The 24,848-nt window shown below is 41.9% G+C and overlaps 1 protein-coding gene across 2 annotated transcripts in view; it reads left to right on the forward strand.

The window, feature by feature from the left end:
- ZMAT4 (zinc finger matrin-type 4) overlaps positions 1-24,848 on the forward strand; it is a 362,015-nt gene that overhangs the window by 196,664 nt on the left and 140,503 nt on the right. For both annotated transcript variants that reach the window (XM_044225331.1, XM_044225332.1), the window contains exon 4: positions 4,022-4,178. In XM_044225331.1, coding sequence (XP_044081266.1) covers positions 4,022-4,178 — 157 coding nt within the window. The remainder of the gene's footprint in view (positions 1-4,021; positions 4,179-24,848) is intronic.

The following is a 24,848-nucleotide window of genomic DNA, read 5'->3' on the forward strand; positions in this document are numbered from 1 at the left end:
AGTAAAAAAAACAAAAACAAAAACAAAAACAAAACAAAAACAAAAAAACTTACAAGTTATAAAAAGGACTTTCAGGACTTGATTTCTGGCCAGAGTCAGCCAGCTTTTTCTACCTTAATTGAATTTTTCTGAAAACTTCTTACCTTTGCAAAATGCTTTGACTATTCAGCCTTAGGATATTCCACAACTTTTTTTTTTTTTTCTTCCAGCAATGTGTACATTACCCTGAAAAAGTCTGAATTTTTGGCTCCAGTTTGAAATCCATAATTTAGGATAATCTTAGACTCTCCTTCATTTATTTGATATCTTGAGGCCTTTCTCAATTCCTTAAGCCAGAAACTTTTAAAGTATTCATTGAGGTCAGTTCATCAAACTTTATGGAATGTCTGCCCTGAGCCATATATCAGCATTGGTCTGGGTGCAGTGGGAGACTCCAGTAAATATGGTATGATCTATAGCTTGAAGGAGCCATTAATTTGAGATTTAGATAGCCTAGAGTACACAGTTAAACTCTACCATTTTGCAGGCACTTGCTTAGTATTGAAGTTCTTTCTGGGGTATTGTGTCTCCACCAGGATCATTAGAATAGTCCAGTTGGTCGTATTTACATTTGTATCATGTGAGTCACATTGGCTTCTTTAGCAAAATACCCAGTAAACACGTTCTGCTGGCTTCAAAGGCTGCCTCACTTCTCAGGACACTGCTATAGTTTCTCTATTGTCTGAGACTAAAACTTTCTTGGTCCCTCTTCTACACCCGTGGCATAGCTATATTCCATGATATTTTCTTGCTTAATTATTGGTTCTTTTATTATCCTTTGATTCTCCTATATGATTATAGGATCATATTGCCCAGGAGAGCAGACAGCTAGGATTATGTATTAAAACTATGATGTAACTGCCATAAATTTTAGGACAGTGTTTCCCTACATAAACCTTGAAGTTAATTTATAAATTGTTGATATCTCTGGTTCTTTTCCTGGCCATTGTCCTGTCAGTCTGAAAGATTTTGGCTAGCAACTATACCTCCTTGCTTTATCTATCTCCTCTTTTTTTTTTTTTAAGGTTTTATTTATTTATTTGACAGAGCACAAGTAGGCAGAGAAGCAGGCAGAGAGAGAGAGGGAAGCAGGCCCCCTGCTGAACAGAGAGCCTGATGTGGGGCTCAATCCCAGGACCCTGGGATCATGACCTGAACCAAAGGCAAAAGCTTAACCCACTGAGCCACCCAGACACCCCCATCTTCTTTTTTGATTTTCATGTCAGGCTTACTAATCCCACCACAGACCAACCCTGAGCCCCACTCATTCAATGATCATCTATAATTCCCCCTGTGTGACAGGCGTTGTGCCGGGTGTTGGGGCTTCAATACCAATGAAATGGTTTCCTTGGCCTTAGAGGAGTTTTGTAGGCTTGTGAGAGGACCAAAGATGAAAACAAACACAGGTAATAATTCAGTGTTCTATTATAAAAGATGTGCAAGACACATAGCAGACCTAAGGTCGATGCTTACTTTTATAGAAGGAGGCAGGAAAAGCTTAATTTCAAGGAAGTAATGATTAAACTGTACCCATTCTGGAAAGACAAGATTAGACAAGAAGTGATAAGGAAGGCATGAGAAAGGCTTGGAGATGAAAATCCACACAAACAGCCTTAATTTACATTTTTAAAAATTTTATTATTGGGAGAGTGTGAGCAGAGTAAGTTTTCAGGATTGCACTATTTTCCTTTTATTTTTTTCTGATGCCCTTTCTAATTCTCCTGCTCCCAACCTCCTTAATAGCGGAGAACAGAGTCAAACTCCTCTAACACATCATCTAACATATTTGGCAGCCCTTTAAAAATGTGTTGAATGAACGAGTGTTGATCATAACTGATCATAAACCAATTGATCATTATCCCATTTAAAGGCAGTTCTTTGCCTTAGAAACTATTTCTGAGTATACATCATCTACTGATACCAGCCCCTATGTTGGCCTTCCAGGCTTTCTATAGAAATGTCTGCATCTTAAGAGTTCCAAGGAGAAGGGCCAGGTTTGGCCAGCACTTTTGCTAGAAGTGCAGAAGGGATGCACAGATTGTAAATAGATATAGAGCTTTTTCCTAATTTTAAGAAAAATTACGTGCTTTGACTTAAATTATGCATAGTAAGGTAAAAAATGAGTAATTCAAGCATTGACTTTTACCTTAACAACCTTCTTTTTCTTTTCTTTCTTTCTTTTTTTTTTAATGTAAGATCAATATCTCCTAACATATAATGTAAAGTACCAGTTTGGGTCTTTCAGCCCTTTTGATGTATCCACTCTTCATTTACTGGGCTTAAACCCTTCAGTAACTCCCTGATTTGTAATTTCCTGGTATCCCTAGGCTCTAACTCCCTCTGTGGGTTCTGTAGCATCTCCTAGGTATGGATGGAGAGGTAAGTGAAGGAAAGCTAATTCTTCCCTGTACCGCTTGGTCTAGTTAGTTTCCATAGTATATAGCACAAAGGTGTGAAAGCATTAGTGATTTCAAGTATGTATGTATATATGTATGTATATGTATGTATTACTGAGGGTGAAGGGAAAACTCAAAACAACTCAAAACCTTAAATATCATCAGTAAGGATGACTCAGGAGATGTAGCCTCATGCCTTAACCAGGTGTCCTGCCCTAAATATTTGTCTCTGTCCAGGAAAGGACCTCTGGGGGAAGCTCCTCGTCTCTATATGGGGGTCCATTTCCTCTCAATGACCCTTAACCCCTAGCAGTATATTTACTCAACTCTCACCTATTAACTTTGATAAAGGGGTCAGGGAGGCAAACTAAGATTTAATAATCTAAGTCAAGAGAATAAATGGCAGTAGGTACTCCCCCCACCACCAATAGTCTCCCAAAGATGAACCTTAATTATGAGAGAGATATTGCAGATGAATGCCTTGAAGAGAAAGGAGTTCTTTTTCTGACTGCCACATAATTTGCAAGGCAACACTCTCTCCTGCAGTCTGGACATCTTATTACTCTGCAGAAAATATGTAATTCCCTTTTTTTTCCATTCTATCCCCACCTTCATCCTTCTGCTCATGCCGTTTTCAATTGCATTCTTTGGGCCCTGCTTAGAATAAGAGAAGGGGCTAATGTGGGGCCGGGTCCTCATCCAAGGCTGTTCTTTAATAGTAAGATGCTTCGCTATTGCTGTCCCATTACGGAATAGATTAACTCCTTATCTGAGAGTCTGCCTTACCCTCAGTTTCTAACTAGCAGGAAGGGAGCCCGTGGTAATCTTCCCCTTATATAATGTGTGTAATTGATGATCTTTGTGCACAATAGCCAGGTCACATGATCTAATAAAGGATTTCTATTTTTCTGATTCATGCTTCACTTTCATTGTCTTACAGAAGAATAAAAAAATCAAGCTGGATTTAAGTGTTTTGTGCTGTGTTTAACGAATCACCTTCCCCAAAGAAAAGGAAATTATACAAACTCTCCTAGAAAATTCAGCCAGCGTGGACATCATAACTTTATGATCTATACTCCAGTTAATTATGAAAAATGTTCAAGTCCTTAAATAAATCTTAAAAAAGAAGATCTTGAACATGTGGCCGTGTATCCCAGTGAGGCTAAAATTGGTGAAAGACAGAGCTGAATGCCAAATGATAATTTCTGCTAAATAATTCAGGCCCTCCGCACTCTGATATTTTACTTGCTTTAATGAGCATAATGGGTGCAAATAGAGACGGTCTCCCTCACGGTGCCAGACACAATGTGCTCTCGCCTCATCGTGGGCCCTGTTTCCTTGCGCAACTCATATCTGCACACGTGTCCTCTGTTCCCTGGGTCTGGCACTACTACCCACTAAATAATGTAGGTTGAAGTCACTACCTGAAAATGTTTTGATGGTGATTGTCATGAAGAAAAAAAGGTTGCATTTCAGTGAGAAAAATCTGTGCTACATCTCATTTGCAACAGAATGGAATGGGAAAAAAAGACATTTTGGGACTTGGGATTCCCTCTAATGTTATTTTTTTTTTCTTTCTTCTGCAGGGAAATGACGCCGATATGGTTGATAAGAATAAGTGCTGTACGCTCTGTAACATGTCCTTTACCTCGGCAGTGGTGGCTGACTCACATTATCAAGGCAAAATCCATGCCAAAAGGTTAAAACTGTTGCTAGGAGAGAAAACCCCACTAAAGACCACAGGTATGTGTGGAAATAGTGATCACGGGCGACCGTGAAGTCGGGGCGCTGCGTCTGTCCCACTAATTGTGCTCCCTCTTCGGCAGAGGCTGCCTGAGTAGAGTCTAAAGGTAGATGCCCTTAGAAACCTAAAGGGCTGGACAAGGAGCCCCGCAGACCTTGCTGTCATAGGCTATTCAGTACAATTACAGGGCCTTATTCTCTCACCCTGGCTCCTTCAGATTAATAATTCAGCAGCTGGCATCTTCTGCAAGGCTGTTTGCAACCTGCAAGGTGTTGTCTATCACACTGATTATATATTATGTAAGATACGGTACCTATTATGTAATGAATGCTGTTTTTTCCATAGCTTCAGTGTGTCATCTGCATGGCTAGCGTGTGGTGTTTTGTGTCTAGTGGGTCGACTTAGCAATAAAATGGTTCTTTGTGAATTTAAAGACTAGACTAGACCTGCCTGTGTCTGTGTAACGCAGCCTGTCATCCTGCCTTTATCTTGGTGAGGGTGGAGATGAGGGGAACTGTGCAGACAGCTAAGTTGTATTTTTATTTTTCCCCCCAGAGGTGACAGTTCCTGCTGTTGTCTGTAATTCAGTCCTGTTCACTTCCACAACAAAAAGCTGAACTATTGATAAAAAATCATTTAACCCTGTAATTGCATCACTAAAATAATTCTTCATAAGTCTGTCAAATTATGAAACTAAAATATTATAATTGAATCGAGTTAGACTATTTAGACAGGGTTTAAATTGTGGTGAAGACATTCCTAGGCTGGGTTGTAATCCCAAGAAGTTGGGGGTATATTTCATGATGTCTACTCTTCTAATGCAATTAAAATGTAGCAGTGCTTTTTATCTTTCTGTCTAATGAATCGTGCATAAATTGTGGGCGTAATTATTTTTTAAATGGTATTTTGGAGATTGGAGGGAGCCTAAAACAATACTTGGCTTTTATTCTCACCAGTGTTTTCCTTAAGAAAAATATCTTCTTTCACCTAGAGAATAGCGAGGAATCTTTTCACTATATTTTTCTACTTAGTTTAACTAAAGGGTATTGTTTTTGTAAAGGTGGCTATGACATTCAGATATAGGATGGGGTTACAAAACACCTGAAATCTGGAGCTGAACCGGGCTTGTTCCTGGGCACACACCGTGTCTTAGCATTTTATAAGCAGTCACTCGGTTGAAACTCCTGATTCTTGCTCTCTGAAAGGTTAGATATTCACCTTGTAACCTACTCCCCAACAAATTTCTTAAAATAGACACCTCAAAGAAACAGTCACTGGAAAATTTTTACCTTTTTTCCACGAATGAGTAACTAGCCCATTTTTTTCTTTCTGCTTAAGCAGAGAATTGCTGTTAAATTTAATTTTGGCGATAGTGATGGAAGAGGAGGAGCTCTATCTTTGTTTATCATGTCAATTAGCAAAGGGTAGAGTTATTATTTCTGTAAAAAAAAAAAAAATCGCCACATGGCACAAATGGTTCTTTGTAAATTTAAATACATTCTCCAGATAATCAAGCATCAGTTTGTTTTCCTGAATTCAGATACCCTCCAATCTGGTAAGTATAACTTAGATGTAATTTGTTAGTTCCCATCAGTATATGCCAAAGGAAAAATCAGGAGCACTTAAACTACAACCTTTACTTCATGACTTTGTCTTGGTGTCCACAGAGCTGGCCCAGTCCTCAGTGTGACCAAAATCGGGTTGCCAGTTAGGCTAGAAGGGGATGGGGGTGGGGTGGGAGGTAAGTAGCTCTATCAGCTTGTAGCTTGAGCTGGGAAGACAGATTTCAGCTGCTTTATGCCAGCATCTCCCTTCCTCATCTAACTCACAGTGCCCAGGCTGTGTATCCCCGTTCTGTAGCTTAGGTTCTCATCTGTTCTCTCTAAAGCTGCTTGGAGCAGAAAGGGTCTTGGAGAATGGCAACACTAGACAGAATTAGAGGGTCTGGGAGCTAAATTGGTCCCTGGGCTTGGGCTGGTGTCAACCCAGCTGCTGGCAGGGAGCAGAGGAAGCAGTGTATCCTGCTAGAGCCAGCCAGGTGAGTCATTAGGTACGAGGATAAGCAGAGGGTGGGAGGTATGGCAAAGGATAAGATCTGAAGGCTTAATAAGAGGGTGGGACTTAGCATTGGAGAGTCTAGGGACAGAGATCCTGCAGAGAACAAGCTGGGTACTGGCATAGGGAAAGTGGCAGGTGTTGGCAGGACCCTGGCTGCAGGCTGGTGAAAGTAAAGGCTGTTAAGAGTGTGACAGATCATCATAATTTAAGACAAGAGGACTGGGCTACAAGTTAGGTGTAAGGAACAAATCAGGAACCTGGTTTCCAGACAGGATATAGGTTGAAGATTGGTCTCAAACACAAATTCACATACTGTAAGTAAGGATAAGGACCCAGAGGCATGAGAAAAGAACACCTAGGCTGTGCATTTCCTGACCTACTAAGTTCAGTCCCTCCAGCTCCCTGAATAGAGTCCAGATGGCCTGCCATCACTTCCTGCTGCCTGCGGTGGCCATTTTTGAAGGACATCACCCTCTAAGCTGTGGCTGCCTTATGCACATCCAGGAACAGCTCTGCCTCATCAAGAAGCTTAGCTTGAAATTATTTCTGTAATGAAAACAAAAGAGAAAAAAAAAGATCATATAAAACCAACTGAGTTAAGATGCTGGAAAGAAGCAAGTGTCCTGCTCAGGTATGCCATGTGAGCTACCCCTCCTGGAATAACAGGCTCTTGAGCTGTCCTTATACCTGGGTAGGGAAAATTGATGCACAACTCAGTGCTTCGCCCAGCTCCAGCTACAACATCTGATGAGGGTGAGCAATTGGTGTCTGTGAATCATTACCTTTCCGCCCACTCAAGATGTGCTTTGCTCAAGCATCAACTGGGTATCCTGCAGAATTATCATGGTTGCAGTTGTCTTCTCCAGATGGGTGCATGTTTACTAGAATTTCTGAAATGCTTGACACAGTTGCTGGGACAAATACCAGCTCCCATTCTTGTTGGTGAGTGTGCTTCAGAATCTCTGTTCCCATTCGTGCTCTTCTACGTCCTGCTGTAAGACGAAAGCTTAAGGAGAATTCCAGGCCCGCTGTGCTCTTGGAGGGTCAACAGACCTCAGCGTGGACGTCTTGCCCAGATTGGAGGCTGGCCAGAGGTCGCCACACCATGAGAAGGATTTAGAGGAGGCGTAGTCCAGAGGTTGGAACAGGGAAGGCCATGACAAGCCTCTCTTTAGGGGGAGAATAAAGAAGCAGAGGTGGTTCAATGCGGAAAAGAGATTGCTCAGGGGCCAATCTTTGGAAGGCTGTTATATGAAAAAAGAGATACATTGTGTGTGTGTCTGTGAATGTGAGAGAGTATATAGAATGTGGGAGTGTGTGAGAATGGGTGAGAGTGTATTCATGTGTGTGCATGTGTGAGTGTGAGAGAACATTGTGAGGATACATGAAATTGTGTGTGTGGGTGTGAGAGTATATGAGTGGTATATGTATAAGGGAGTGTGTGAGAATATGTGTGTGAGAGACTATATGTGTGTGCATGTGTGAGTGTCAGAGAAATTGTGTGAGAATATGTGAGTGTGCACGTGTGTGTGTGAGTGCCAGAGCATTATGAGAGTATGTGTGTTTGTGTGTGTGCATGGGTGTGAGAGTGTGCGAGAAGATGCGAGTGCGTGAGAGAATATGTGAGAACGTGGGTGCATGTGTGAGTGTGAGTGTGTGTGAGGGAGTGTGTGAGTGTGTGCTTGCATGCAACAGATGTGCCCAATGAGTGGGTAGAAAATTGAAGGAATTAGATCTGAACTCAAGACAAGGAAAAGATTACTAAGTTCCAGAGATGTTGGATTTCTCTAATGAAATAGAGGAGAATTAAAGGAAAGCCAACCAACTGGACGAAGATGCTGGAGAAAGCAGCTCAGGTCCGCAGCTATGTAAGCTGCTCCTCCAGAACGGCAGGCCCTGGAGCTGACTGACATCAGACTTGGGCGGGATATGGGGCCAAGCAGGGTGGGGGTCGGGGGTGTTGTTGAAGCGGAAGCTGGCTGATACTTGGCAGGGCATTTCCTGAGGGGATTCCACCCAAAGACATCAGCCTAGATGACATCTAAAGTCCTTCCACCCCGATTCTCGTCCTAAGGCAATCTGCAGGCTTGACCCACTGATCTGATAGGCGGTAAGAGCAATGGCCTGGGAGTTAGGAGACAGGAGCTCAGGCCCAGGTTCGGCCTAAGGAGCTATGCCATCTTTGGTAGGTACGTTATCCTTTCCAACCTCACTTTCCTCATCTGTCATTTCATTCTAACACCAGATGTTGTTACCTCACTGGCCCTTTTTTTATGGAGCAAACTATAGAATTAAAAGCTTTGGAAAGGGGGCTCCTGGGTGGCTCAGTGGGTTGAGCCGCTGCCTTCGGCTCAGGTCATGATCTCAGGGTCCTGGGATCGAAGCCCGCATCGGGCTCTCTGCTCAGCAGGGAGCCTGCTTCCTCCTCTCTCTCTGCCTGCCTCTCTGCCTACTTGTGACCCCTCTCTGTCAAATAAATAAAATCTTAAAAAAAAAAAAAAAAAAAAAAAAAGCTTTGGAAAGTAGGTTATTCACATGTGACCATGTGGTAAATAAGTTGCTGGGGTGAGGGACAGCCTAACCCCTTTCTGTCAAAGACTGGGACTTCCTGGTTAACATGGGGTTGTTCACATACTATCTTGGGAAGGTACAAAGGGACATCGTGTGTGTCTCCTTGGAGACAAGCCTTTCTGGGATGAGTTGCATGAGCCAAGGCAGGCAGGGCCTGGCACCGGAGCTGCTCACTGGAGTTAGGCAGTGCTGGTGGGCATGGAGGGGGCAGGGAATGGCCGTGGAGCTGAGGAGACAAAAGGGCCCCAGGTGTGAAGAGGACCCATCAGCAGGAGAGAGACCCCGTCACTAAGCTGGGGGGCAACCCCCGGATCTGGAACTGATAACGGACAAGTAAATGCAATAGTAAATCATTTTCAAGACTAGAACTCAAGATCTTCAAGGATAAAAGAAGGAATCAGACAGCCAAATGAGGGCCCACAGAGGGGACAGATCTCGGGAATGCGGAAGCAGCTCTTTAGCAGAGTCAAAACACCAAGTGATAAAGGGCTGGAAGGTCCAGGCTGCCACTGCTTAAATTCTGCGGAGTTAATTCCAAATCCCCAAGGACTGGAATTTGGCCCTGGAAACCCCTCACAAGGAGCTGAGTCTGTGGGGGAAGGTGAGCACTTCCAACAGAATGAGGAGGACGAGGAACCAGACAGAGCCTTGAGGCTGTGTGATTGGCTCCATTCTGGGATCCTGGGTACCTCACTGTGGCTTTTCCCCAGTGGCTGCCTGGGTGGCAGTGCATAGGGTGTGTGCTAGAGGGCTTCAGTCCTGCCGGTGACTCAGCCCTGAAGGCAAGATCTCTGCCTGCAGGAGACCAGGCAGTGGTTTCCAAGCTCGCACCCCTCCTGACCCCCAGAGTCTATGAATAGGTGTTACACACCAGGATTTAGGATTGCATATGGAATTAAGACTTCTGGCCTCTGGAATGATAATAAAATAAAATGGTGCTGTTTAAAGCCATTACACATGTGGTAATTTGTTATAACAGCCTCAGGATAGACACAGATCCAAGGAAATACTCGGCCAAACAAGGTGATCCTCGATGTGCATTCCACATACCTGCCTCAGGGAAGCTCGGAAGCAGCGTAGGCAGCACTGACATCACTCTGGCCAAGGACTTGCCTGGGGAACAAAAGGTCTATCTTCATATCGGGGCCTTATTCCCCAAATACAGCTTACCACTATATCGTGCAAGACTTCTGGTCTATTTCCATCGGTAGCGAGGTGAATTCCTTCTCCTGGCATGCAGGAGCGCCAACACGCCAGCTCTTTTGGACCTCCCAGCTTATTTCCTCTCTCGGCTCCACGCACCTTCTCCAGTGCTCTGGCACACAGGTGTCCTGCACCACCGGCCTGCTGTGCCTTCCCTGCCACTGTCCTATAACCCAGAGACCCTTCCCTCTTCCTGCTCTGGTCTCCATAGCTTCACCTTCCCAGCATTGGAGCAGGCCTCCCACGGTCTCTGCAGTGTGTCATGGCTGCTGGAAATCACAAAGGTGGGTCCCCCTTTATTAGCAGAGGACTTCATGGGCCTCAGCCTCCTTTTCCCCCTCCGTCCAGTGGGTATATGCTATGACTTGTATTAAGGGTTTTCCATGATGATTGTGCGAGCTGGTTAAGAAATGCAAAGTGCTTGTCACGGTGCTCAATAAATCTTAGCCCTGTCCACTCAGGAAACGGAGCTATTTTTATTTACTCTTCTCTGAACACTGTGCTGTATAATTTTGCACTTAAAATATCTTATTGTGTATTGTCCCTGGCTGCTTCCTTTTGGTGAGTTTACCTCACTCATGGGTCTTTAAGCACTCTTCACAGAGAAACCGCTTCTCCACACTTGCTCTGAATTCTGCCACGTTCTTCTACACAGGCTGGCCTGCCACTTTCTTCTCCAGGATAGTAACAGAAAAATTTAATCTGGTGTTCAGTCCCTGCTTAAGGACTCATACAGCATAGAAGTATGGGCCAGGGTACAGGGTCCCAAAAACCTGTGCGGGGTGAGGACGAGGAGAAGAATAAACCGCTCCAGAAATCTGCCAAACAAAACATTAGTCCATTGTGACTGGGTGGATAGGGGGAAAGGGCAGAACCAAGAGAAATAAGCAGGAGATCAGATTTGAGCAGAGGTTAAGTTGGAAGATGGGAGAAAAAGCCTGAATATTCCAAAGGCCGGCCACTGAGGCTTTGGATTGTGTGCTGGGGGCTTTGGTTGTGTGCCAGGCAGGGAGCTGTTAATAAGTGAGTTGGGCTGGCCGTCCAGGGTGCAGACGAGCTGATACCAGCAGTCTTAGGAGGAAGCACAGCCAGGGCGAGGGACTGGGGTGGGAAGGAAGGGACTGGGGGCGGGAAGCGGAGCTGGGAATCCAAGGGGCATCAGTTATGTCAGATGGGAGCAGGGCAGAGGAAAGTCAGGGCTGGGTGGTTCTGCCGAATCCATTATTGTCAGTGGCCCCTGCCTCCTGGAAGGGAGCGCAACCGATGCTTCAGATGTGTCACTCTTACCTCCAGGAGTGGCAGCAGGACGTCCTTAGCTGCCTCTAAATGGAGCTTCTCACTGAGTGGAGGCTCAGCCAGCTCCAGTCCCCACCGGACTCTCTGGTCATAGGTAGTTCAGACTGCATCGAGCATGGAACCCTCTGTTGGTGACCGACTCACCCAGCGAAGCTGGCATTCTCAGACAGAAAATGTCCACCCCAAGGGATAGAAGTCATTTCTCCATCGAAGTTGAAATTCCCTCATCTGGTACTTGCCAGAGGAGAATTCATAATGTGGAGGTGTCATTTCATTATTTTCTTAACTTAATCCATCTCAGCAAACACCCTAAGTCCTGGAAGCCCAAAGGTGCATGAGATACCCCTTGCTCTCTGGAGGCTCCCCATGGAGTAGGAAGGAACACGGACACTGAAATACAATAACCAACACACTGGGAAGGTCTGCAAATAGAATAGGATATTGAAGAGGTTCAAGTAATTGTGGTTGGAGTGTTCTGAGAAGAATTTATGAGGAGAGCCAATTAAGTAAGGTCTTAATAAGTAACTGTCTAACCAATGGGGATTGTTGGGGAAGGGTATCAGTTTCTCAGAGGAATCCTTGATCACAACCTGGGTTTCTTATCTCAGGAGTTGCAAACGTTCTCGATTGGGGGAGGGTTTGTTCTGTGCACCACAGGATGTTTCGCAGCGCCCCTGGCTAGATTCCAGAAGAGCCCCACTAGTTGTGACCATAAAAAAAAAAAAAAAGTCTCTAGACATAACCAAATGCTTCATAGTGGGCAAATCTGACTCTAGTGGAGAACCACTGGTGTAGATTAGGAATCAGCATATTTTGGCCTGAGGAGCAAACCTGACCTATTGCCTGTTGTATGATCTGCAAGCCAAAAATGTTTTTTGTTTGTACATGGTTTAAAAAAATCAAAAGAATATTTTGTGACACTGGGAAAATATGAAATTCATATTTCAGTCCATAAATAAAGTTTTATTGGAACAACCATACATGTTCATTTATGTTCCATCAAGACTGGTTCTGGGCTACAGTGGCAGAGCTGAATAGTTGTGACAGGAACCACATGGTCCACAAAACCTGAAATATTTGCTACGTGGTCCTTTACATGAAAAATTTGTTGACCTCTGATCCTGATAATGAATGATCTCAAGGAAGAGGCAGCAAGGAATGGTGCTGGTGTGGATTTGTACATAAAATGCAAGCATTTGGGTGGCTCAGTGGGTTAAGCCTCTGCCTTCGGCTCAGGTCATGATCTCAGAGTTGATGGGATCGAGCCCCGCAGTGGGCTCCCTGCTCAGCAGGGAGCCTGCTTCCCCCCTCTCTCTCCCTGCCTGCCTCTCTACCTACTTGTGATCGCCCTCTCTCTGTCAAATAAATAAATAAAATATTTTTTTTAAAATGTGAGCATTTTTCTGGACTCTACAAACCTTTGAGGAGCAGGGGGAGGCAGCAGGCCTGACAGGGGTCAGCAGATAGAAGTGACTGAGGGCCGAAAAATGTTTGAGATATGTCCCTTGGGGAGTTACCCCAAGAGCTGAGAATGAGGGGGATCCTTCCCCTTGTTAAGAGCAAGAAAGTTCTCCAGAGAAGCTAAAAAGACTTAACTGATAGCCAATGTCTCCACTAAGTCTAAAATTCTAAAACATTTATGAAGACTAAACAGATGACTATTACTCAGATTTTGCCAAAATCTTAGTATGCTTATAACTCGTGATTTTTAATTCTTTGATGAAATCTATGATCCAATCTATATTAGTTTCCCGGGGCTGCTGCAACAAATTAGCATAAGCTGGGTGGCTTAAAATAACAGAAATTTATTCTCTCATAGTTCCGGAGCCTGAAAGTCCGAGACTGAGTTGAGGGCCGGGCCACATTCCCTCTGAAGGTTCTAGAGAAGGGTCCTTCCTTGCCTCCTCCTGCCTTCTGGTGGCTGTTGGCTTCCCTTGGCATTCTGACCTTACCGCTCTGATCTCTGTTTCCACTGCCACATGCCTGTCTTCCCTGTGTGTCTCTGTGTCCTTCCTCTTATTGTAAAGACACCAGTCACTAGATTTGAGACTTGCCCTCATTCAGTATGACCTCATCTCAGCTTAACTAATTATTATCTGCAAAGATCTTGTTTCCAAAGGAGGTCCCATTCTGAAATACTGAGTGCACGTGTACCCGGCCAACTTCTTTTCACTGATAGCACATGACAAAGGCTACAGGCTCTGAGATGATGCTTGCTCGCTCATGTTTTCCCCCCCTTTCTCGTGATAAAGCCATACAAACAAGATCATTGAAATAAGGAGGAGACTGTATTCTTACTCGAAATTCTAAAGAAGACATCATTTAGCTATTCTTTAAAAAATTTATTTTGAAGTAGGGAATTTGGGTAAATTGGAAGGGGAGGTGAACCATGAGAGACTATGGACTCTGAAAAACAATCTGAGGGGTTTGAAGTGGCGGGGGGGTGAGAGGTTGGAGTACCAGGTGGTGGGTATTATAGAGGGCACAGCTTGCATGGAGCACTGGGTGTGGTGCAAAAATAATGAATACTGTTTTTCTGAAAATAAATAAATTGGAAAAAAAAATTATTTTGACCATGAGAGACTATGGATTCTGAAAAACAATCTGAGGGGTTTGAAGCGGCAGGGGGTGGCAGGTTGGGGGAACCAGGTGGTGGGTATTAGAAAGGGCACGGATTGCATGGAGCACTGGGTGTGGTGCAAAAATAATGAATACTATTATGCTGAAAATAAATAAATAAATTTTAAAAAATACCCAAAAAATTGATTTGTGAAAAAAAATTATTTTGAAGAGAATATGAATTACATAGTAGAAATCTAAAGCATAGGGAAGAAAGCTGTAAATCACAGGTATTCCCCATTGTCTCCCATTAATCAAAGGGAAATTTTAAGTTTATCCATAATCTGATATTATCGTTAGGTATTCTATTTAGGATTAACAGGAAAATTAATTTGTGTTTGTGGCAGACAAGTTCCTCATCCAAAATCCATTTGCTTCCTACACTCCCCAGACTTTGAATTGATTGTGTGTAGATGTAACATGCATTACCTTAAGACCAGGCTACTAGACAGAGGAGGGTCATTCAACCTACATTAGACTTTGCAAGAACAAGAAAGATGCCTTTATTGTGACACTTTGGGGTTGTTTGTTATTGCAGGAGAGCCTAATCTATCCTGGTTGATTCATTGTCCCTTAAAGTTACTGTTTCACATACAAGCTTTTATGAATACATCTATCATTCTTAGCAGAAATGGATACTGAGCACTCTCTTTGATGTAATTCTCAGACATCATTGGCTTGACAGGAAATGGCATCAGACTTGGCAGTAACCTTTCTTTCATTTTGACCCTTTAGAGTTGAAGTTGCCGTAATGTGTGTATGTCTTAACAACAGTGCAAGATTGATAGCAGACACTTCCGAAAGCATTATGGCATTATGGCTCTGTTGATGAGTGTACATAGAACACTCCCTGGCACACAGTAGGCATTTAATAATTATTTGTTGGGTGAGTGAGAATTGGAAGCATAATTGAGAATAATGATAGACATTTAAATACCTTTAGCTTTATTTTTGAATGAAGTTACCCTGGTTATTGAAATTTCTTTATTTATTATTTATTTTTTATTTATTTTCAGAAAAACAGTATTCATTATTTTTGCACCACACCCAGTGCTCCATGCAAGCCGTGCCCTCTATAATACCCACCACCTGGTACCCCAACCTCCCACCCTCCTGCCACTTCAAACCCTTCAGATTGTTTTTCAGAGTCCATAGTCTCTCATGGTTCACCGCCCCTTCCATTCTGATGAATAAAATGATCAAGAGCAGTGGTTTCCTAGCTTTATAGGAAGTGTCATGCCTATCTTTTCTGCTTGCTTGATTGGAAGAAACTTTTTTTTCTCCTGGTAAAATAGGTGAAATGCCGTGTAATGTAGAGTATAAACAAAGGCTCTGATGTCGACTCCATTGTACAATCTGGTTATGCCTAGGTGAACTCATGGTAAAAAATACGTGCATTTAGCGTAGCTTAATTAATTAATTTCTTTATGTTTCATATTTTTATTTAAATTCTAGTTAGTTAACATGCAGTGCAGTATTGGTTTCAGGAATAGAGTTCAGTGGTTCAGCACTTACATACAAGACCCAGTTAGCTTAGCTTAGTTTAGGCATGAATTATATGTTGTTGACTTTGAGTTAAATGATAGTGAATCAAAGTATATACTAAATAAGGTGTCTTTAAACAGAAGCACATATAAAACAAGGTTCTGTATTGATCAGTTGACCAAAATGTGACCCTAGACTCACAGTAACCTAAGCCCGAATTTCCCCTAAAGAGCCATGGTTTGGTATTTACTTATTCACTGTTCTTTGGAGACTTTGTAAGGAACATAGCTAACCAGGAATAACAGGAATTGACTATATCAAAAGTTATATTCATTACACCAAAAAAACCAGTCCAAAAAATCTGCTCGTCACTCAAAAATGAATAAAGATGTAGAACATTTTAAATATCCTAAGGTGAGGTAAAACCATAGCTGAGAGGGGAGAATCTAAACTAATAATAAAGTAAGTAATCATCACTGATAATGTTAAAGACATTCTATCAGAAACATCACATTCATTGTTTCACTTGCTCTTCATAAAAAGCACGAAGTCTGAAGTATCATTCTCTCTACCTGTAAGGGAATTAAGAGGACAGGGTAAAGGGACTTGCCTGATGTTATGCAGTAAAATAGCGTACCTGGACCTTGAACCCAGGGCTTCTGATTGTACATTCTGGGACCTTTCCTTCCTCTTGAGGTGGTGACAAATAATGCTTCAAAAATGACCTACAGATTGTTGCTCACCAGATGAACAGCATAGTTCAGACTCGAAGGCTCTCACTAAAGTGATCGGAGAAAACAAAACCACAAAGATAGATTTATAAACTTTAAAGCAAGTATTTCTCATTTGTAGGAACAGTGAACAATGTGGGGAAAGGAACAGATAAGCAATGATCTCGTCCACTCTGCTTGTCTTGTGTGTAAGTGTGTTTATCATCCTCCTCTTCTGCAGTCTTGTTGCTTCTCCTCTTTCCTTCCTTATTTTCTGCTGAAAATGAGAGAGACAGAGCTTCGGAACTTTTCCATAAATTTCTATGCCAGACACGGAATTGCTTATTTGAGTTCTCTGTTGAATGAATAAAGATCAGGGTATTCTAGATCAGTTTGTAAGTTACATAAATTCAAATTTTAAATAATATATGTACTCCAGGTTCAATCAGCACCTCTTATTTGCATATAAGATTTCGTACACTGCAGTAGTTCTAATATCTGAATCAGGTTATTTGGTTTGCCAGCATAACCTGTCTAGATACTTGTTTTAATAGATGCAAACAATAGTTTGTCAAACAGGCAGATCTTCATAGCGGTGCGTTTTCTTTTAAATTAGAAAAGCTGGCATGTTCTAAGATGTCCTCTTTAGATCAGTGCGTTTGTTCCGATGATGTCTTTGGCTTTTCTAAGACTTACAACTACAACAAATAATAAATTCATAGAATCGCAGAGCTTGAAGGTGCCTACCAATCATTGTTTCAACCATCTCATTTTCCCGATGAGGAAACAGGCCTAGTGAGGTAAAGCCGTTTGCCCAGGGGGATATAACGGGTTGATGGCAAAGAGACTTTTGTTGTGCAGTAATCTTTCCATGGTGTCACGATGTCAGGAGAAAACAAATGAATCAGGGCACTGACTATCGTACAGTGAATGGGGTTTAAATAAATTAGCAATGTGAGGCGAGCTAACTTCTTTTGGCCACTACTTTTGAACGCTGGATCACAAGAGGCTTGGAGCAATGATTAGATCAAGGCTACTGTCTTTTTTATTTCATATTTGATGACCAGAGAAACAAAAGATCAAAGATTGAACGGAATTAAAGACTTTAACAATGAGACTACTGCCTAGCTGATTTTCACAAATCCTTTTAAATAGCATAAACTCACTTTTCTTTTTTGGATGATCAAATAGTGGTATAAGACACTTGATGATTTCAGCAGCTTTTATGATGTGGTTATACCTTTATTCCAGAAAGTGTTCTTTAACACATTTTTATGAAGGAATAGAGTAGAACAATAAAATTGTCAGTTTCCTGTGCTTACACTGAAACTGACAATAGGAGATGTGGTGAGGGCATAGAATCCATACATAGAATGCATTACTATTCAGAAAAAACTCTGAGTGAGAGATTTTCTGGCAATAACTCTTAAATCAACCATTAAAGATAAGAACCCTAAAACTGTCTAGTCTATGAAATTGAGAAGGCACTTGTAAAGTAAGCATTCTACCTAAAATAACTGGTAGTGTCCCAAACTATATTCTTATCCTTTGAAATATCTGTATATTTTACATGGAAGCCTCAAAAATCTTGTATACACTTGGGTTGGTTTCTTTAATGATCACATACAATAAGTATGAATTACTGGTTAGCACTTAAGTACAATAAATATTATATTTCTTTGTATTTCAAAAATCAGTGGAGGTTACTCCTGTTCTCTAGCCCTGAAGATGGTTTAGATCTTCAGGGCTTGAAGAATAGTCTTCAAGGTTTAGAAGAATAGTCTTGGTCATCCTTTGGAGTACCCTTTCTTCCCTCATTAGGGCCACACAAGGGCCTAGAGGTATAAGGGCACCCTCGAAGAACTCTCCCAGCCTGTGAGCTCTGGCTACTTTATCATCACCCAGGATGCTGTTGTGCACTGGTCCACAGGCTATGGGTGAAACCCCAAGGCTTCCTCAGAAGTGGATCTCAACTTCTCTGTCTCCCTCTCAGGGTGGCATATTCCTTCCGGTTAGAGACTTCCACTGATGATTTCATCCCCTTTGTGCCAAGTGAGGCTATGGAAAAGAAGGCCAAGCATCCATTATATACATTTCTGGGGAATGTCCTGCTGCCTTAGACATAATTTTTGTTTAAAGATTTTATTTCTTTGTTTGACAGAGAGAGACATAGCGAGAGAGGGAACAGAAGCAGGGGGAGGGGCAGAGGGCGAAGCAAGCTTCCTGCTGAGCAGGGAGACTGATACAGGGCTCGATCCCAGGACCCTAGGATCATGAGCTGAGCTGAAGGCAGATGCTTAATGACTGAGGCACTCAGGCACTCCTAGACACTGCTTTTAAGATGCCCAGGTCTCTACCCATACTTGCAACTCTCTTTTTACCCAGTCCCCTACCCAGGAAAGACAATCCCTTTCCTGATAGCAGAAAGCTCACCCTTTGACACTCTGATCCCTTTGCTCTTCAGACAGCCCAGAATAAGTGCATTTGTTCCTTCTGTCCTGGGGGTGGGGAAAGCCAGACTTCAAGACTTAGCCCCCATTTCAGAAGACAGTGGAAAACACCTTTCATTATTATGAAGTGAGTCTATTGGGAAACAAGACAATTATTTAATTTCTCAGTAGGTTATTTTGTTGTATGAATTGTTTTGTGACATAGATACCAACCCAGTTTGTCTATCTGAAGGCTAGAAAAGATGGAATTTTCTGTTTTCTTACTTTACTCTCAGCCTTCAGAGAAACTGCTTCTCTTGGGCAGGATTTCCTGCTAATTGTCTGATGGATGTACACATTGTTGAGTCCTATTGCTGTCATTATGAACCCACGTAGGCTTTTAAGAGGATTTTGACCACTTCGAGGTACCATGAGTTGCAGCCATTCTTACTGTTGGTGATACTGGCTAAAGATGTGGTCTGGGAGTTCTGAGTGCAGACCTCAGAGCTGAGAGATAGGGGCGTCTCTGGGAGAGTCCTCAGTCATTTGTATGCATGATTGCTGCTCTACAGCACGTGTTGGGATTTCATGACTGAGAAGCAGGAGCCTGGAGTTAAAGGTGTACTCATGAATTCCTGCTGTAATTATATCTTGATTAGTGTAAAGTGCTAATGATTATCATCTTCGTTTTGCTTCTCAGTCAACAGAGCTGATGAAATCCTAATGCCTGGACCTTTCATTTTCAGTTGGTAAAACTCATACAATCAAATATCCTGCTGGACGGGGGAGACAAGAATGAACTCCGGCATATATGTGAACATTTTACTTGATCTTCCTTAACACAAAGGGGAGATCATTTTTAGTCAAAGTAAGTCAGAAAGAAAGATGTCCATACATATGCCTAACCTTAATGATTTAATATTCAAAAGTTTTGCCTTAAAAAATGTTGTTTCATCCCGTGCCTAGCATGGAGAATGAGTTGTCTGTAGAAATCCACAGAATCCTGAGTTACCATCTTACCCATCTGTTTCCAGCAAGATTCCATTAACTCTAAAGTCCCATCATCTGGCATGGTTTCAATCTTCTCCCTTTCACCTCTGGGTATTAATAATGCTCTTATTCTACAAACCTTCCTCAGCTACCCACCCCAGGGCCAGTAGACGTGTCTTAAGCTTCTTGTCTTCTAAAGGCCTACCATTCAGGCTCAGTCTGTTTTTCCTTTTTAGCAGCTTTGGAAAAACAGCTGGCCATCAGTCTAAATACTATAATCCTCTATGTGTCTCAAGTGTTACTAAGTAATGCTTCAGCTTCTCCTCTTCTGGCTAAGTAATCCCAAAGCCTTTATTACTCATACACCTTTCTTTCTTAAGCCACCTCTCTGGCTCTTCTCTCTACTTCCTAGTATTCTACAATCCATCCTGGATCGCTCTGAAAGAATCTTAGATTGCTGTAGTCACCACAGCCTTATGAACAGATACATGAACGTTTCATGATCAGCGAGTGAGATTTTCTGACTTAGTCTTCCCACACATTCCCTTGTCTCATGCTCACTGTGTTCCTGGTCTCTTTGAGGGCAGCCAGTGTGTCCGTTTGGCAGAACCGATGTCAGTGTGGGACATGGGAAAACATGAAGCAGGAGTTAGGAGATCTTGGTTCCGGTCTTCATTTTCTCTGTGGCCAGGATGTCCGGGAACTAACTTTTATCAAGCAGGCACAACAGAGATGACGAGGTTGAACCATTAGCCCCATTTTATTTTAGGAAATAGTTTGGCTGCAGAAAATCCCCCTATCCTGAGTTAAATCTAGTTTGATTTATTTTCAAAAGCTATTATCTGTTATCTCTATCTGTTGCCTCTTACGATTTTGTGAATAGGCTTCTGTAGAATTAATGCAACTTAATAAAATTGTTCTGTTAAACGTATTTCCATTGGGGGAAAAAATAGTATTTTCATTCTAGATTTCAAGCTGCAGGAGGACTGGGGTTGTATGCTAATGTGGAATATGGTGCCCATACGTGGAGCTGAGTGAATGAAACATAAAAATACAGATGGGGTAAAGTGAGGTCCGTGTCAGGTCCTGTCTGTCCAGGGTGATCCTTTCTAACCTTGGCTGCACAGTACAAACACCTGAAAAGCTTAAGAGGCTGGTTTAACTCAGCTCCACCCCCAGGGGTTCTGATTTAATTGGCCTGAGGTGGGACCTAGAGTCTGTAAGCATTCAATGCCTACCAGATGGTTATAATCCTTACAGGGGCTGAGAACTGCTGATTCTAATCCAGTGCTCTCCAAATTTAATTTGCATACCAGTCACTGGAAACTCTCCTAAATGTCCATTCTTATCTAATGGCTCAGGGTGGGACCCAAGATTTTCATCTCCATGAAACTGCCAGGTGATGTTGTGGTCTGTGGAGCACACTTGCAGTTGCAAATTTTAAGCAGCGTTACCTTCATTAGCTGTTAATGACACCCTTGTCCTAAAAATTCTCCAACAGAAATCATTTATATTCTCTCTCATGCACACTTCCTTTTGGCTGTCTCTGCATGGCAACAATGAAGTACGCATTTTGTGGTCAAGCCATAGTTAAATGAACAATTATGGATGATACATCTAAATAATTCAGGCTCTGAGTTGGCCTCTGTTCCCCCAGGGACTAAATTAACCTAATGATTTTCTAACATCGATTTGCAAAGTCTTATCTAGCTTAAAACCTTTTCTTTTTTTGCCATCATCCTCTGCCCACCAACTTCATTGCTTTATATGAGAAGCAGTGGTATATGGAAATGGTCTTTAGACTCGTAGGGATTGGAGGACCTTCTTAAACTTGTAGGGATTAGAGGTCCTCGGCATTTGACACCCTGGATTCTCCTGATCCAAGTGTTGGGAGTACCTAACATGATGGAGCACAGTAGCTCCATCTGTCTTAGAAGACCTCCAGAAGTTCTAGAATTGCTTCGTGGTTTTATAGAGCTAACTCAGAATAGCATTGAACCTTCAGATTTAGCAGTTTCCAAGTGGCACTTAATAAAAAGTACTTTATTTCTAGATTAAATCCAAATAAATACACACAAAAGATATGCATAGCTAATAATCACATTCATTTAGTTTTAAATATGAAGTAGAGGCAGTTTTGGTACCCTGCAGACCGTGGGTTATTAAGGACAATGCGACTTTTAGGGATATAGGCTGAAGAAAGTCATTCAACACTCAGTCTAATGGGGAAAACTGATTAGGGGAGCGTGCCAGCTGAGAGTGAAGTAGAGATATACACATTCTCATGGGGGAATGGTACCAGTACTAAAGTCTCTAAAATGACTTCTAAGGTTTCAGCTTCCTTCAGCTCAGTCCAAAGGGCCACCCTCTCTCGCTGTCTACTTCTGAACTTAGCCTGTACTTTATCTCTGCTGTACTTCTGGAGCTGCTTGCTTTTTTCATCTTTGAATCCTCCATAAATATTCATAGGATATAAGAAATGATCCAGGAAGTTGGCTCTCTCATTGAATAGCTGATGCTGTTGGATAAGTAAATCATTCCCATCCGTGAGCATGGGGTATAGATTAAGTGAAATGAGGGATGATGGCAGCAGAACGAAAGAATAAAAGCTGGTACCAGTCCTCAGGTTTCAGCTCACCGGTCCTCCCCCACTCTGCCAACACTGTCTGATCTGGGTCATGTCCTCCAGCTCCTCCCTCCAAGGATAGCATCTGCTGGCTTGGACATAGGGGTGCCAGTGAATCAAGGAATCCCTGCCAGGGAAACCCACTCTTCCCTCTGGGACTCTGCCTCTTATCTGAGGTTCATGAGGAGAGGCATTTCTAGCAGCTCCCAATTAGCAGGCCATTGATTCTGGCTCAAGCAATAAGCAAATATACTAGGGTAATGTCATAACTCTTAGTGTCCAAACAACTTAATAAGTATTTATGTCCTAATAACTCAGCCAGCACGTACTGAAGGGAAAGTTAATATTTGTATTTCATCCTTAAATAACCACGTTTGCTAATGGATGCGTTTGCCTGTTGGACAGTGCATAACTTCTCAAATCTTTGCATTAGATTAGACATTGTTACCTTTGTTTCCTGTTCCTCCTCCCTGGTTGGCTGGATGGATTGGAGGTAGGCAGCAGCCTCCAGGTATCCAGCGTTACAAGAATGTGAACTCATTCAAAGGACTGTAGCATCTAATGTCGAAACCTTGAACTTCCTCAAGATAATGACTCCCTTGGTCTCTAATGGATGTTTCTATGCTTTTCTCATAATTTTAAATAATCTTATGATTCCCCTGTATGTTCACTGCATCATCCCAAGGTACCTCTGTACGGAGTTCAGAAACTGTGGCCATAACTAAAGATTTTGAGTCTGAACTCAGAGGGAGTAAAACGCCTTAACTGAGTAGTATTTGAAGACCAAACAGCATGAATGCATTATACACATAATGCAGCAGGTGTTTTGAAGATCAGTCTGGATGGAGAGGATGCCTTCCTACTAGCAGAATTTCCTAAAGCAGAATTCCTTCTCTTACACAGATAGCTTTATGGTGAATCAACTGTTCCCCTCATTCAACAAGGGTTTATTTAACTGTGTGCCAGGCTTGGTTCTGGAGACCTGGGATACATCAGAGGACAAAATAGATCAAGCTCTTGTCATGAAACCTACATTCTGTATCCTCTATTTTTACCCCATGGAAGAACACAGAGTATTGCAGATTTAGGATTTTTTGGTCAAACAACATGAGAAAATTATAAAAGGACTTTCGTCTCCTCTAAAGTTCTGTTTAATGGCTCATTTTCAAAGATCAGGATTCTGCAGGAAACAGGCATACTTAAGATATTTAGAACCTAATCAGTGACTGAAACTAGAGGGAATTATTCTATATTAATGAAAATCAATGATCTATGAATACTATATTAATGAAGACTGATGATATATGAATGTAGTGTGGGTGAGGAAGCAGTTCCTGTTAATAGGCTGATTATAATTAGAGTTTTGATACAAAATTGAATTGGAATGATGGTTCTGTTAAGTCATCCTTGCCTTTGTTTGTTCTCAGGAAGTGTTTAATGGCATGTATTTTGGAACATGAAATATTTTACAGGGTTCTTTAATTTCCTTCACGGCATAAAAAGAGATAGCACATGGGTTTTTCTATTTTGCAGTCTTGGATACTGGAACTCACTTCCAAACATATGAGAAGGAAGAATGTTACTTCATTTTATCTAAATAACGAGAGTGATTTTGGGGTCTGCCATACAATGGGAAAACAGCTTTCCCCTGTATCTTTTGGAGAAATAGGAGAAGCTGAGTGTTTACATCATATTCTGACAGACCCAGTTTTCTCCCAGCCCATATTCTCCCAAATCAACAATAAATTAATAAATAAATCACTGCAAGTAAAATCTTCTGCGATTTAATTTAAGACCTAGTTGTGGCGTCACACGTCCCTTAAGCAGTGTTTTCTTCACTTTGCTCCAAAACAAATTAGTATGAAATGTGGCCTATAGGTAAGTTGTAAAATAAAAATGTTTTCCCTCTGCATCAAGGAGTGTATATTCTCTAGTAAAAAACAAATCACCATAATCCACAACTACGAAGTAACTTTTGCTAAGAGTTTGATTTGTAGCCTTCTGGTCTTTATGTAATTTAAATAGGTGGGTGTGTATAATCTAATAATAAGTAATTAGGTTTGCACTCTCCATATAAACACAGTTTAGTTTACCTTATATCCTGAGCATTTCTGCAGATCACTGAATATGTTTTTTTTTTTTTTCTAAAATGTGTTTTCAATTGCTTTATGGTGTTTCAGGGTATAGATGCCCATAATTTACTTCATTTATATCCACATATGATCATCTAACTTGTTTTTAACCCTGTAAAGTCTAAAGAAATCATTCAAGATTTAAAATGTAGCTATCGTAAGCCATTTATGAAAACATGAAAATCCATGAAGTTGATATTAAGTAAAATGTACTAGTCCTTTTCCTCCTTTATCCATCACATGTTTGTAGAGCATCTTTCATTTACACAAGAGGCCCTGTCCTCTGCTAAAGATACAAAGGAAATGTACATTTTGAGCCTTGACTTTTCAGTTTACATCAAGTTGAGGCATTTAGCTACAGAAGAGCCTGGAAGACTGAGCTGTCCATCCACACTGACAGCTGTCTCCTCATCCAAGCGTTGAATGGCCCAGTCAAATTTAGTTGTCAACAGCATTTGGAAAAAAAAACAAAACAAAACAAAACAAAACAGTGATACTTGCTAAAGGATTCCTACTGCCATTAATTTGATTTAGGGTAGGAAAAAAGAGA

The sequence above is a fragment of the Neovison vison genome, chromosome 11, assembly GCF_020171115.1.
Source record: "Neovison vison isolate M4711 chromosome 11, ASM_NN_V1, whole genome shotgun sequence".
Classification (NCBI taxonomy): domain Eukaryota; kingdom Metazoa; phylum Chordata; class Mammalia; order Carnivora; family Mustelidae; genus Neogale; species Neogale vison.